The following is a 14,603-nucleotide window of genomic DNA, read 5'->3' on the forward strand; positions in this document are numbered from 1 at the left end:
AAATATATCTTCCCCAATGAGTTGTGGATTTTAATACTTAATTATACTCCGAGCAACATAATTGTAGTGACTTATGGTGAGTATCTTTGTCTTGAGTGCTAATTACATTTCATGGGAACCAGGAGATATTCCTGCTTTGCCCACCAGAGAGCAGACTTCAATATTCTAAGTTAACTGCCAGTTTTATGCCTTTGAGAATAGGGAATGTTATTTCAGAGCAAATGTCATATCAAGAAAATACAGTTCCAGGGACCTTGGGGACTGTACTTGAGAGAATTTTTTAAATTCTAGATCATTTACCTTATTATTTGACTCAGAGCCAAAAATTTCAGAATGTTAAGAACTAGCTTAAGTGTGAATGACTTTGGAAAATTTATAGTAAGTAAATAATACAAAACAAAAACTACAAATCTCAAATTACAGAGATTTTTCTAGACTCTTAAGAAAAAGAGACATCATCATCGTCTCCTCATATATGCCTTAAATGATACCTGTTTTTTAGAGAGAGAGAGAAAGGGAAGGAGAGCAAGAATTGGCGTGCCAGGGCCTCAGCCACTACAGTTGAACTCCAGATGCTGTGCCACCTGGTGGGCCTGTTTGACCTTGCGCTTGCCTCACCTTTGTGCATCTGACTAATGTGGGATCTGTAGAGTTGAACATGGGTCCTTAGGGTTTGCAGGGAAGCACCTTAACTGCTAAGTCATCTCTCCAGCCCAATGTCTGATTTATTTTTTAAGTTCAAATTTGTAAAGCATGTGCAATAAAGTATAAGTATTGTCTTATTAAGAGTTCCATATGGAATTCATTTAGGTGACAGAAATGCAGATTCTTCTGCTGTGTGTGTGCGCATACACGTGGTGTTGGTGATTAAACTTCAGGGCTTAAGCCAGCCGTGTTGGCGCACGTCTTCAATCTCAGCACTTGGGAAGCAGAGGTAGGGTCACTGTGAGTTGGAGGCTATCCTAAGACTACATAGTGAATTACACATCAGCCTGGGCTAGAGTAAGGAGTAAGGTCCTACCTTGAAAAATCAAAAAAAAAAAAAAAAAAAAACCACTTCAGGTTTTGTGCACATTAGGCAAGCATTTTACCTCTGAGCCAAACCCCACTTCCTCAAATGCATTTTTTTGAGAGGAAGGGGTACTTAACATTTTTTACTTCAAATAAGGAGTGTCAAATGCACAATAAGATACGATGCAAATTATAGTGTAAAACATCTTTATCTTTAAGATACATTTAAAAGTAACCAAAAGTTTTGTGGTGTGTGTGTGTAAGATGCTTGGGTGCTCACATGCCACCCTACACATGTGGTGGTCTGAAAACAACCTTGGGGTGTTTGTCTTTTCTTTCTACCTGCTTGAGACAAAGTCTCCCTTCTTTTATTTTGCTACATGGTCTCCAGTCTAGCTGGCCACCAGCTTCTGGATTCTCCTAGCTCTGCCTCCCAGTGATTTACCCATGTTGGGATACAGATGTGTGCTCCACTCTTCATCTACCTTTACATAGGTGCAAAGGCCTTTAACCACTGAGTCATTTCCCTAGCCCCAGATTTTTCTTTATTACCAGAACTTAGCCCAACTGGATTCACCATCTTTGGATAAGTGCAACTCGATCAAGGTAGTTTCACTAATAGATGTACATGTATGTATGACAGCATTCATAGTTGAACATACACAGTGTTCTCTTAACCATAGTCTCCAGTGGCAGTGTCCTTGTGAGAGTCTTAAAGCTGTCGTTTGTAGCCTTAGTGCTGAGCAGACACAGAATGATTTGTGGTACATGAGAATCCTAAGCAAAGCTCCTTAATTCATGGTTAGAGTAAATCAATTACAGTTGCATGTATGCTGCCCTGCCTCTTTTCTGTGCTAGAAGCAGCTTGAGAATGAGACAACATTAAAAGAGGGGCAGTTTAAGGACCAGCTGTTTAAGCTCATAAAACGCACAGTAAATCCTAACAAAGGAAGGTTCGTGGAAAACAGAACAAAGCAAAATGAAAGCAAGCATAGCCTCTTTTGTAAGTTAACCTGCTTCTGTAAAGATAGTAGACTCAGAGCAATAAAGAGCAGAATTGCTTAGATCCAAGCAACATGAATAGATCTCATAGATCTGTTGACTGAAGGAAGCCAGACACAAAAGAAAACATGCCCATACTTCCATTTAGAAGCTTAAGAGTAGGAAAGTATCCACAGCGGGAGAAGTCTGACGTTAGTTACCTTGGGAACGTTATGTGAATTACTTATTGCAACAGAGCCAGGGAACCCTTTCTTATGTGTTCCAGGTACTGCTTGAATGGTGGTTAAACTAGTGTATAAGTTCAGTTTAGAGTAGCACACTTTATATACTTACTGAAAATACTGAGCAAAAAGTAAGAAAAAAGAATTTAGATCATGGAGTTTGGACTTACTGTAGGAAGTCACGGACAAACATTACTGAATCTTCAACAGAGAAATGACTTGAAGAAAATGATGCTTCTAAGATTATGTCTCTGTGTGCTTACTTTGGCAGCACATGGTAAAATTATTTCTCCTGTGATGATTTGCAGAATGGACCACAACGTGTGTTCTTCACTATGCTATGGTGTTATAGGGGCCACAAAATAGCCATGATTTGCTCCTTATTCTTAAAATGTTTGTAATCTGTTAGGAGACAAGTTATGTGAAGTCTATAAATTTAACAGATAAATCCATAGTGTTTTAGAAATAGCATTGAGGGCTAGAGAGATGGCTTAGTGGTTAAGGCACTTGCCTGCAAAGCCAAAGGACCTCAATTTGATTCCCCAGAACCCATGTAAGCCAGGTGCACAAAGGTGAGGCAAGTGCAAGGTGGCACATGCCCTCTAGATAGTATAAGCATATGCGGTTTGATTTCAGTGGCTGAGGCTCTGGCGTGCCAACTCTCTATCTCTCTGTCTGTCTGTCTCTCTGCCTCTCTCTCTAAAGATAGAGAGAGAGAGAAAGAAAGAAAGAAAACATTGAAGTCAAACCTGAGTTGAAAGGCGAATTCTGCCATTGGGACTTAGGCAAGCTATTTATTTCCCAAGCCTTGGTCCTTATCTCTAAACTGAGGATAATATCTACCACCTTCAGTTTGAAGGTTAAGAAGATCGAGTATTCAAAGATTACACTACAGCACAGTATGCATTCAGAAAAGGATTCCCTTTCTGAAGCTTGTAACCAAGGACCAATACTTTAACTGTTTTGCAAGTATATGTTGTGGAGGTGTGTTGTATGTGTGTGGGTACATGTATATGCACACATGCATGTGCATGTGGAGTCCAGAGGTAGATTTCAGATGTCTTCCTCAGTTGCTGTCTTTTTTATGCTTTTTTAAAAACGTTAAAAAAATTATTTACTTATTTGTGAGCAGAGGAGAGAGAGAAAGAGACACTATGGTCATCTTGCCACTGTAAACAGACTACAGACAAATACATCCCTTTGTTCATCTGGCTTTACATGGGTACTGTGGAATCAAACCCAGGCCAGCAAGCTTTGCAAACAGGTACTAACTAGGGAGCCATCTCCGCAGCCCTTTTTTAAAACTCCTTGTTGACTACCTCCATACACACACACACACACAATGTACTGTAATCATAATTTCCTCACACCACCCTCAGTTATCCCTCTTTCCATATTTCCCCCTCCACTGAGCCCCTTCTTTCCAACTAGCCCTCTTCTGTTTTGGTGTCATTTGATTTTAATTTTTGCTCGCATGCTGTGCAGGTCTTGTGCAGGTAGCATCAGCTACTATGTGATCATGAATGCAGCAGTTGTTTTGTATCTGGAAGACACATTACAAAGAACCCACCCCTCCTTTGGCCTCACATTCTTTCTATCACCTCTTCTGTAATGGTCCCTGAGCCTTGGGAGTGTGATAGAGATGTGTGTGAATAATTGATTATCCTTGAGAGTTTTAACAATTAAGTGAACCTAGTAGGGATATAGTATCTAGCACAAAATAGGCATGTTTAGTAAATACAGAATTTATTTCTTTCTGGGTGTGGTGGCACACACCTTTAATCCCAGCACTCAGGAGGCAGAGTTAGGAGGATTGTCATGAGTTTGAGGCCACCCTGAGACTATGTAGTGAATTTCAGGTCAGCCTGGGCTACAGTGAGACCCAACCTCGAAAAATCAAATATCCAAACTCCAACTAAAAAATTCATGACTATGAGTAGAGACCTCTGTCACCATTAAAGGGAAAACCTCAGTGCATAAAGGGCAAGAAATCCATTTGTAAAATGGCATTACTTGTTACTTAAAGATGATCAGCAGAGCAGCAAGCTAGATTGTGCGGGGTATGAATGGTGGGCAGGTTTCTTAATTAAGGAAGTTTAATTTGTAGGACACATACTAAACACTAAGTATTGACATTTCAAAGTTCAAAGTTGTATTCTTTGCTGTGTTTGAGAACATAAATGATGACTAATACCAAACTTGGGCATCAACTTCCCAACTTTCGGAGCAGGATTAGATTTCTTGTGAATTTCTAGCTTTACTTTTTTATGTTTGTCAAACTTGAGAAAAATGAAGCTGTGTCTCAGCTATGTCCCTCCTCCTCTCTTCCAGATATTCCGAGTGGTGTGTATCTGTTTGGGTAATCCACCAGAAACATTCACCTGGGAGTATCGCGACAAGGATAAAAATTATCACAAGATTGGCCCCATAACGCCATTGCAGTTTTACAAGGAGCATGTCAAGCCAGTCTTCAATATGGAAAATAAGGTTGGAGACTGGCACCGGCAGCCACTGGCTTTTTATTTCTAAATACCTGTTGCTGTAAGGGAGGGTGTAAGTTCTTGGATTAATGTATGTGGTCATCAAACTAGATGTTAAGCAAGCTTTTTATTTTCCTTTCTCTGAACTATTTTGTGCACCTAATAAAATTAATTATGTCAGGCTGTATCATCTTTCTTCAATGTTTGTCTTCAGAAACTTTTTTTGATGCTGGGTGTGGTGGCGCACGCCTTTAATCCCAGCACTCGGGAGGCAGAGGTAGGAGGATCGCCGAGAGTTCGAGGTCACCCTGAGACTCCATAGTGAATTCCAGGTCAGCCTGAGCCAGAGTGAGACCCTACCTCAAAAAACCAAAAACAACAACAAAAAAAAAAAAAAAAAAAACTTTTTTGACTATAAAATATAGGCCAGCAGTCAGTTAATTCCCATGTGTCCCCAGACCTAATGTGGGGCCAGAGTCATTCTCAGGTGCAAAGAAAATAAAAGTATATCGGAGGTGTCTTATCATGGATTTGGAATAGCTCCACTCCATGCTGTAGGCCTTCTGGGGACCTTGTTGAAGGAAGCATTGCCCCATCCTAGCTTTTCCTGCTCCCTTTGGGTCTTTGCCATCTGCCTTGTAAGATGACCAGGGCCTCCTTCCTCTATTGGCTTCCTGGTCCTCTTTCAAGCAAAATGCATTTCTAGGTATTGAGCCTGCTCATGCACCCTGAGAGCAATGGCTGTATGTAGATGTTTTCAGAACTAATTTTGGGGCAGTTCTTGCCAGTACGAAAGATAAATAAATACAGTTCCCATATATGCTCCTTAGGCTGATTCGCATATGGGAGATCCTCTCACATGTAATTTGCCACCTTTTGTTTCTTTGTTATTTTACATTGTGGTTATAGTGCTTATTCTGTAGAGTTAATGAGCTTGTTGCAACCATAAGAACCCAGCGGGGAAGTTTGTCTTGTGCCCTAACCTGCATGTTCTTGATCTTAAAAGATTTGTTTCGTAAATGACCCGCGGCCCCAGCACAAATACAACAAACTGTACACAGTAGATTACTTAAGCAATATGGTTGGAGGAAGAAAAACGCTGTACAACAATCAGCCCATTGACCTCTTGAAAAAGATGGTTGCTGCCTCTATCAAAGATGGAGAGGTTGGTATTGTCTTTGTGTCTTCTCCCACATTGGGGTTAAAATGGTTGTTTTGATTTTTTATATTTACTTTCTTCTTCCCTCTATAGGCTGTGTGGTTTGGCTGTGATGTTGGAAAACATTTCAATGGCAAGCTGGGCCTCAGTGACATGAATATGTGAGTGCAAGAAATTTCAAATAGAAAGTCTTTTGTGGGTTGCTGAGGTGGCAGTGCACTCTTGGCACTCTGCTAAGTCTACCCAAAGAAGAAGGCAGACCTGAGGGTGGGTCGCATAGCAGAAACTGCATGTAGGTAGCTGCTCAAATCCAGGAAATCAAAATCATACCTTAGCAGAAATCATTGGTCTTCCCAAAAAGCCACCCTATGTGAGAAAACACTTTAAAAACATAACAGATACTTGTAAATCTGCTCAGTGCACTTGGGAATGTATTGCAAGACTTTTCCAGAGTTTTTGTTTGTCATTTGATCCTTCTTAGAGGGCTTATCCTACTCTGATATCCTGTATACTTTGTCCTTATGACAAGTAGGACTAATTTGCATACATATCTTAAAGCATTCCTTCTTGTTTTGTATGACATTGAGGCTTCCTTTGCAAGCTGAAGCAGACAAGACTCCTTAATTGCTAAATGTATACTGTTTTAGAGTTGCTTTGTTTTTCAAGGTAGAATCTTGCTCTAGCTCAGGCTGACCTGGAATTTACTATATATGCTCAGGGTGGCCTTGAGGTCCTGGAGGTTCTCCTATCTCTGCCTCCTGAGTGCTGGGATTGAAGGTATATGCCGCCATGCCCAGCTTAAGAGTTATTTTATTTATTTGAGAGAGAGAAAAAGAAACAGATATAGAGAGAATGGGCACACCACGGCCTCTAGCCTCTGCAAATGAACTCCAGATGCATGTGCCTCCTTGTGCATCTGGCTTATATGGGTCCTGGGGAATCGAACCTGGGTCCTTTGGCTTTGCAGGCAAGCTCTTTAACCCCTAAGCCATCTTGTCAGCCCTAGAGTTACTTCTAAGTGTTATTAGTGTGAAGTTGAGTAAATATTTTTAAAAAATATTTTAGTTATTGGAGAGACGATGGGCATATCAGGACCTCCCATCACTGCAGATGATCTCCAGATGCATGCACCACTTTATGTGTCTGGTTTTACATGGGTACTAGAGAAACAAACCTGGACCAGCAGGACTTGCAAGCAAGTGCCTTTAAACGCTAAGCCATCTCTCCAGCCCAGTATCTTAGCGAGACAAAAGAGAAATAGTAAAGATCTATTTTATTCTATTTTATTTATTTGAGACAGAAAGAAAGGCAGTGAGGAGAGGGGAATGGGGATGCCAGGGTCTCCTGCTACTGCAAAAGAACTCCAGATACATGGGGCGATTCGTGCATCTGACTCTGTATGGGTACTAGGTAACTGAACCCAAGCTGTCAGGCTTTGTAACAAGCACCTTTAATTGCTCAGCCCTTTCTCCAGTCCAGAGATTTTGTGTGTGTTTTGTTTGTTTGTTGTTGAGACAAAGTCTTATATATCCCAGGCTGGCCTTGAACTAAATGACCTTGAGCTTCTGATCCTCCTGCCTGTACCTTTGAGCATTAGGATTGTAGGTATGTATCATCATGCCTGGGTTATGCAGTGCCAAGGATTAGGCCTAGGACTTCATGCATGTTATGCACACATTCTACCCACTGAGCTTCATCCCTAGCTAGAGGTTTTTGCTTTAAAGTTTTAAAATGGCTTTTCATTTAAAAAAAAAATTCCTTACAAAGTGTTCATGGCACATATGACTCACAGTGGCTGACACTAGTTTGCACAAGACCTGCATAGTAGGAAAAAAAAAAAAATGATGACATCCGAATAGAAAAGAAACTAGTTGGAAAGAAGGGATTCAGGAGGGAGGAAGAAGTTTTCTAGGGTTGGGATGTAGCTGAATGGTTGTTTGCCTAGCCTGTGTGGGACCCTCTTCATGGTGTGCTCTCATTCTCTTCACAGCTATGACCACGAGTTAGTGTTTGGCGTCTCCATGAAGAACATGAATAAAGCGGAGCGGTTGTCTTTTGGTGAGTCGCTTATGACCCACGCCATGACCTTCACTGCTGTCTCAGAGAAGGTAGGACCTTTGGCATGCCCCTTGAAGTGGATCCACATACTCCTACACACTGCTACATTCATGATGTGTACTATTTCTGTTAAAAATTAGTTCCCAGGACTGGCAAGATGGTCCAGTTAGTGAAGCATTTGCCACCACCCAAGCATAAGGACCTGACTTTGGATCCCCAGCACACACATCAAATGTCAGGCATGGTGGTATGTGCTTGTCATCTAAGCACTGGGGAGGCAGAGGCAAGGGGCTCCCTGGGACTTTCTGGATAGGTAGGACAGCTAAATTGGTGTCAGCTTCAGTGAGAAACTCTGTGTAAAAAAAAAAAAAAAAAAGCCAGGCATGGTGGCACATGCCTTTAATCCCAGCACTTGGGAGGCAGAGGTAGGAGGATCACCGTGAGTTTGAGGCCACCCTGAGACTACATAGTGAATTCCAGGTCAGCCTGGGCTAGAGTGAGACCCTACCTCAACAAACAAAGCAACAACAACCAAAAAAAAAAACAAAGGTGGGCCTGGAGAGATGGCTTAGCACTTGCCAGCAAAGCCAAAGGACCCAGGTTCGATTCCCCAGTACCCCCATAAGCCAGATGCACAAGGTAGTGCACACGTCTGGAGTTCATTTGCAGTGGCTGGAGGTCCTGATGCACCCATTCCCTGTGTTCCTCTCCCATTCCCTGTGTTCCTCTCCCTCTCTTTCTCTCTCTGCCTCTCTTTTGGTCTCAAATAAATAAATAAAAATAAAAAATATTTTTAAAAAAACAAGGTGGAAGAATGATTGAGGAAAACACCTAATGTCAATCTCAGGCCTCCACACCTGCACCTGTACATACTTGTTCACCCACATACATGCAAAACAAAGTTAGTTTCCATGTAAGACATTGTATACTTTCATCACTTGGAATTTGGCTGCATATTCAGTGGTAATAAAAATAAAACTTTCAGGGCAGGAGTTCATTTACAGTGGCCCTGGTATGTCATTTCTATCTCTTTCATTCTTTCTCTCTAACTCATTGGAGAGGAGACAGCCTCTTCAGCAAATGGTGTTTTGAAAACTGGATATATATCTGCAGAAGGATGAAAATAGATTCTTCTCTCTCGCCATGCACAAGAATTAAGTCCAAATGGATTAAAGACCTTAACATCAGACCGGAAACTGTGAAACTCCTAGAGGAAAAAGTAGGGGAAACCCTTCAACATATTGATCTTGGCAAAGACTTTCTGAATACAACCCCAATTGCTCAGGCAATAAAACCACAGATTAACCACTGGGACCTAATGAAATTACAAAGATTTTGCACCGCAAAGGACACAGTGAAAAAAGCAAAGAGGCAACCTACAGAATGGGAAAAAATCTTCACCAGCTATATATCTGATAGAGGATTAATATCTAGGATATACAAAGAACTCAAAAAGTTAAATAATAAGGAATCAAACAAGCCAATCAAAAAATGGGCTATGGAGCTAAATAGAGAGTTCTCAAAGGAAGAAATACGAATGGCATATAAGCATCTAAAAAAATGTTCTACGTCACTAGTCATCAGGGAAATGCAGATTAAAACTACATTGAGATTCCATCTCACTCCTGTCAGATTGGCCACCATCATGAAAACAAATGATCATAAATGTTGGCGGGGATGTGGAAAAAAAGGAACCCTTCTGCACTGCTGGTGGGAATGCAATCTGGTCCAGCCATTGTGGAAAACAGTGTGGAGGTTCCTAAAACAGCTAGAGATTGATCTACCATATGACCCAGCTATAGCACTCCTAGGTATATATCCAAAGGACTCATCTCATTTCCTTAGAAGTACATGCTCAACCATGTTTATTGCTGCTCAATTTATAATAGCTGGGAAATGGAACCAGCCTAGATGTCCCTCAACAGATGAGTGGATAATGAAGATGTGGCACATTTATACAATGGAGTTCTACTCAGCGGTAAAGAAAAATGAAGTTATGAAATTTGCAGAAAAATGGATGGACCTGGAAAGTATTATACTAAGTCAGGTAACCCAGGCCCAGAAAGCCAAGCACCACATGTTCTCTCTCATATGTGGAGCCTAGCTACAGATGACTGGGCTTCTGCGTGAGAATGAAAATACTTAGTAGCAGAGGCCAGTAAGTTGAAAAGGAGACATAAAGGGTGGAGAAAGGAAGGGAGGAGGATACTTAATAGGTTGATATTGTATATATGTAATTACAATGATAATATAATAAAATGTAATATGATGGAGAATGGAATTTCAAATGGGAAAGTGTGGGGGTGGGGAGGGAGGGAATTACCATGGGATATATTTTATAATCATGGAAAATGTTAATAAAAATTTAAAAAAAAAGAAAATAAATAAATAAATAAATAAAATAAAATTAAAATAAATAAAGTATTTTTAAATAAAAAAATATATACATAAATAAATAAAAAGAATTAAAAGAAATTTCTTGGCATATTATTATGCCAGATTTGTGTAACTAATATACATAGAAATTCAGATTTGTTTTTTGCACAGTCTAGGCAAAATTGTGGGTGGCTTGGGGCTTTCTCTCCATCCTTCCTCCCATCCCTTCCACTACTTCACTTAAAGGTGCCCTTTAGATGCCACAGTGCCCAAAACCTTGTGCCCCTTTTTATTTTATTTCTATTTATTTATTTGAAAGAGGGCAAGAGGCAGAGAGAGAATGGGTGCACCAGTACTACCAGCCAGTGCAAACAAACTCCAGATGCGTGCGCCACCTTGTGCATCCGGCTTATGTGGGTCCTGGGGAATAGAACCAAGGTCCTTTGGCTTTGAAGGCAAGCACCTTAACCTTTAAGCCATCTCTCCAGCCCCCCCCCCCATGTGCTCTTTAAAATTCAAATCCAGAGCTTAACTGGGTGTGATGGTAGGTTTATTTCTGTAATCTTTCTTTGTTAATTTCATGGAATCTCTATGAAGGAGCTCCAAGTATATGTAAATGTCCCACAGGACAACTTGGTGTAAATCATACAGTAATTTATTGATAAAATAAAGAGAATAGGAAGCATTTTCAGACTTTTGTTTTGTTTTGTTTTTCATGGTAGGGTCTTGCTCTAGCCCAGGCTGACCTGGAATTCACTATGTAGTCTCAGGGTGGCCTTGAACTCACAGCAATCCTCCTACCTCTGCCTGCCAAGTGCTGGGATTAAAGCTGTGTGCCACCATGCCCTGCTCATTTTCAGACTTTAGTTAATGGCTCCAAGTAATACTATTTCTAAACATGTTAGTAAAAAGGAAAGTGAAGACGGACTGTAATAGGTAGAAGAAAAGCCAAAACAGACACATAATAAGCCTGCCTCAGTCATAGAGTGTATAGTGGTTAGTATAGATCAGTGTCTGAAATGCATAGGTTTGTTTATTGGGTAAATCAGACTAAAAATTACTGAGATCTAAGAAAATTGCTAGGATGTTCAGGTCAGTAAAGCCAAAGGGAACCAAATCCCATGAGCATGCAATCATCATGAATGGTATATGTACAAGTGGGAGTTGGCGGATGAAATCATTAGGAGATAATTCAAAGGTCAGTGCTCTTATGCTACAAAGATTTAAATTGTTTTGAAATCACAGATGTCCTAGGTAAGCAGGGGAGAGAAAAGTTTTTCCTAAATAGACCCTCTCTGTGTCACTATAATAAAGAGTGTAAGTGAAGTTTTGATGGTATCACTGTGCTTTTAAGGAAATGAAAACAGCTTATTCTATTTTTTATTTAGTTCTGCTTGCATGTGTATGGTGTGCTCGCCTGTGGCAGGGAGTGCTCACCTACAGTGGCCAAAGCAGAATGTTGGGTGTCCTGCTCCATCACTCCTCCACCTGGTCTTGTTTTGAGCCAGAGTCTCTGTTGATTCCAGAACTCTGTGATTTGGGTCTTTAGTTTTCTATGGGACTGAGATTACAGGTGTGCATCCAGATCTGGAGTTCAGACTGTGGTGATCTCAAACCCTCATGCTTGCACAAGAAGCACACTTAACTGTTAACCATCTTCCCAACCCCTGGGCTTGTTTCATTAATAAAGATGGAAGAGGGGGAGTACAATAGAATTGCCTGGCTTTTATCCATGAAAATGGTGTTTTTATTTTGGTTTTGCCATTCAGTATTTGTGTAACTGAATCAATAAAACTGAATCAGTAAAGAAACATGCCTGGAGAATATCATTACTTAATTTAAAATAGAAATTCAGCCGGGCATGGTGGTGCATTCCTTTAATCCCAGCACTCGGGAGGCAGAGGTAGGAGGATCACCATGAGTTCGAGACCATCCTGAGACTATACAGTGAACTCCAGGTCAGCCTGAGCTAGAGTGAGACCCTACCTTGAAAAGCAAAAAAATGAAATAAAATAGAAACTCAGGTATCATGTTGAGAATATTTTCATTTTGTGTTTTAAATATTCTGGCCAGGTCTTAGAAACATTCCTAAAATAAATACAGTGGGATCCCATTTCAAAGAATTCTGACTGATTAAAAGCAAGAGTCCAAATCCAGGGTGGTGGCACACATCTTTAATCTCAGCACTTGGGAGGCAAAGATAGGAGGATCTCCATGAGTTTGAGGCCACCCTGAGACTACATAGTGAATTCCAGGTCAGCCTGAGCTAGAGTGAGACCCTGCCTCGAAAACAAAACAAAAAAAGATAAAAAGCAAGAGTCCTAGCTTCAAATAATATTCACTGCTTTTACCAATTTAATATATTTTATTTTTCTTAATATATTAAGTAGCATTTTTGCATGTCTTTTTTTTCTACTTAGAATAGAATGCAAAGAAAGAGACAGTATTCATTGCTTTCTGAGCATCATCATATTTTTACCCCAGGAGATTCAAACTCCAGTTCCATTGGAGTATCCTCTTGGTTGACAGGAAGTCCCTGGCCCTGGTCACATACATGGTGCCTATTTTGTATTCTAAGCAGCTGCAGGAGAGTTAAAATTTCATGACACCATGGCTAGGGGCATATAGCTGCTGATTGTATGCTGTTGTCCACTCTCTTACAGGATGGTCAGGAAGGTGAATTTGTGAAATGGAGAGTGGAGAACTCCTGGGGTGAAGACCATGGCCATAAAGGTGAGCTTAATGTTGAACTGCTAACTCCAGGTAACTGGGTTTGCTGTCCTCTGCCTTTCTGGGTGGAAAACTGCTCCAGTAGAGAAGATTTTTCAGTACTCAGCCCCTTAGGCTGAGCTGTTCTACAGAAGAAATGAGGCTCTGGCTTGTCAGAGTTTCTGTGACCTACACGGTATGCCTCAACACTTTGGTTATAGTTGAGAACTTTAAGTATATATTTGAGAGACAGAAAGAGGTAGACAGAGAAAGAATGGGTGTGTCAGGGCCTCTAGCCTCTGCAGATGAACTCCAGACTCATGCACCACCTTGTGTATCTGGCTCATGTAGGTACTAGGGAGTTGAATCTGGGTCTTTTTTAGGCTTCACAGACAAGCACCTTAACTGTTAGCCATCTCTCCAGCCCCAATCTAGAACTTGTTTACACTAACACATCAAAATGCTGATAGAAGTCACAAGTGAATTATAGTAACAAAGCTAGACAAAGTAGCATAAATAATATATGAATTATAGAAAAAATTTAAATATAGATAACAGAAGAAAAGAAAATATGGATTGCCATTGCTTAACAATTTAGGGTATATTCTTGGATTTTTTTGTTTCAGGGTAGGGTTTCACTAGCCTAGGCTGACCTGGAATTCACTCTATAGTCTCATGCGGTCCTCAAACTCACAATGATCCTCCTACCTCTGCCTCCTGAGTGCTGGGATTAAAGGTGTATGCCATCATGCCCAACTTCTTAGAAAATTTTGGGACAATACTTTAATAGTAAATGCCTTTTAAAAGAGACTTTTAGGTCTTAATTTTTAGGGTCTCAGCTCAAAAGCAGTGGTTAGACTTATAGCTCAGTGGTAGAGCACTTGCCTACTAATTACAAGGCTCTAGGTTCAGAATGAGTTTCAAGGCCAGCCTGGTCAATTTAGTAATTTCTGTTTCAAAAGAGAAAAAATATATATATATATATATATAAGTGGACCCAGGATATAGCTCAGTGAAAAGGTGTTTGTGCAGCATGCACAAGGCCATACCTTCATTCCTCCAGTACTACAAAATAAAACTGCAGCTGGGTGTGGCGGCACACGCCTTTATCCCACTCGGGAGTCAGAGGTAGGAGGATCACCATGAGTTTGAGGCCACCCTGAGAGTACATCATGAATTCCAGGTCAGTCTGAGTCTGAGTGAGACCCTACCGTCAAACCTGACCCCCCAATAAATAAATAAATAAAACTGCAGATAAGGTCAGAAAGAGGGAGGGAGAGATCTCAGCATATCTAGTACCCTGTGTTTAGCATAGTGATTTTTCACTGTTCTCAGAACCTGGAGATTTCCAAAAGCAAAAGGTGAAGGAGGGAGTATGGAAGTTTGGAAGTGAGCAGATGAGGCTTCCATTGCTCATGTTTGAAAACCTCTGTCTCAAAGTTCTGAACTTGACAGGACTTCAGTGTGCTAATTAGACAGCACAGCCTGTGTATGATGGCCAAAATCTGAAAGCTGTTTAATTTGTCACTCCCAAGTTTTTTCCATCTCTACATGAAAATGATCACTTTTAGATTTTGGCTAACTGTC

At 40.7% G+C, this 14,603-nt stretch overlaps 1 protein-coding gene across 1 annotated transcript in view; it reads left to right on the plus strand.

Moving 5' to 3' along the window:
* Nucleotides 1-14,603, plus strand: part of Blmh (bleomycin hydrolase) — a 54,230-nt gene that overhangs the window by 17,568 nt on the left and 22,059 nt on the right. The window contains exons 7-11 of the mRNA XM_045159653.1: nucleotides 4,566-4,721; nucleotides 5,721-5,879; nucleotides 5,967-6,034; nucleotides 7,864-7,981; nucleotides 12,971-13,040. Of these exons, the coding sequence (XP_045015588.1) occupies nucleotides 4,566-4,721; nucleotides 5,721-5,879; nucleotides 5,967-6,034; nucleotides 7,864-7,981; nucleotides 12,971-13,040 (571 nt within the window). The remainder of the gene's footprint in view (nucleotides 1-4,565; nucleotides 4,722-5,720; nucleotides 5,880-5,966; nucleotides 6,035-7,863; nucleotides 7,982-12,970; nucleotides 13,041-14,603) is intronic.

The sequence above is a fragment of the Jaculus jaculus genome, chromosome 9, assembly GCF_020740685.1.
Source record: "Jaculus jaculus isolate mJacJac1 chromosome 9, mJacJac1.mat.Y.cur, whole genome shotgun sequence".
In the NCBI taxonomy this organism is placed as follows: Eukaryota; Metazoa; Chordata; class Mammalia; order Rodentia; family Dipodidae; genus Jaculus; species Jaculus jaculus.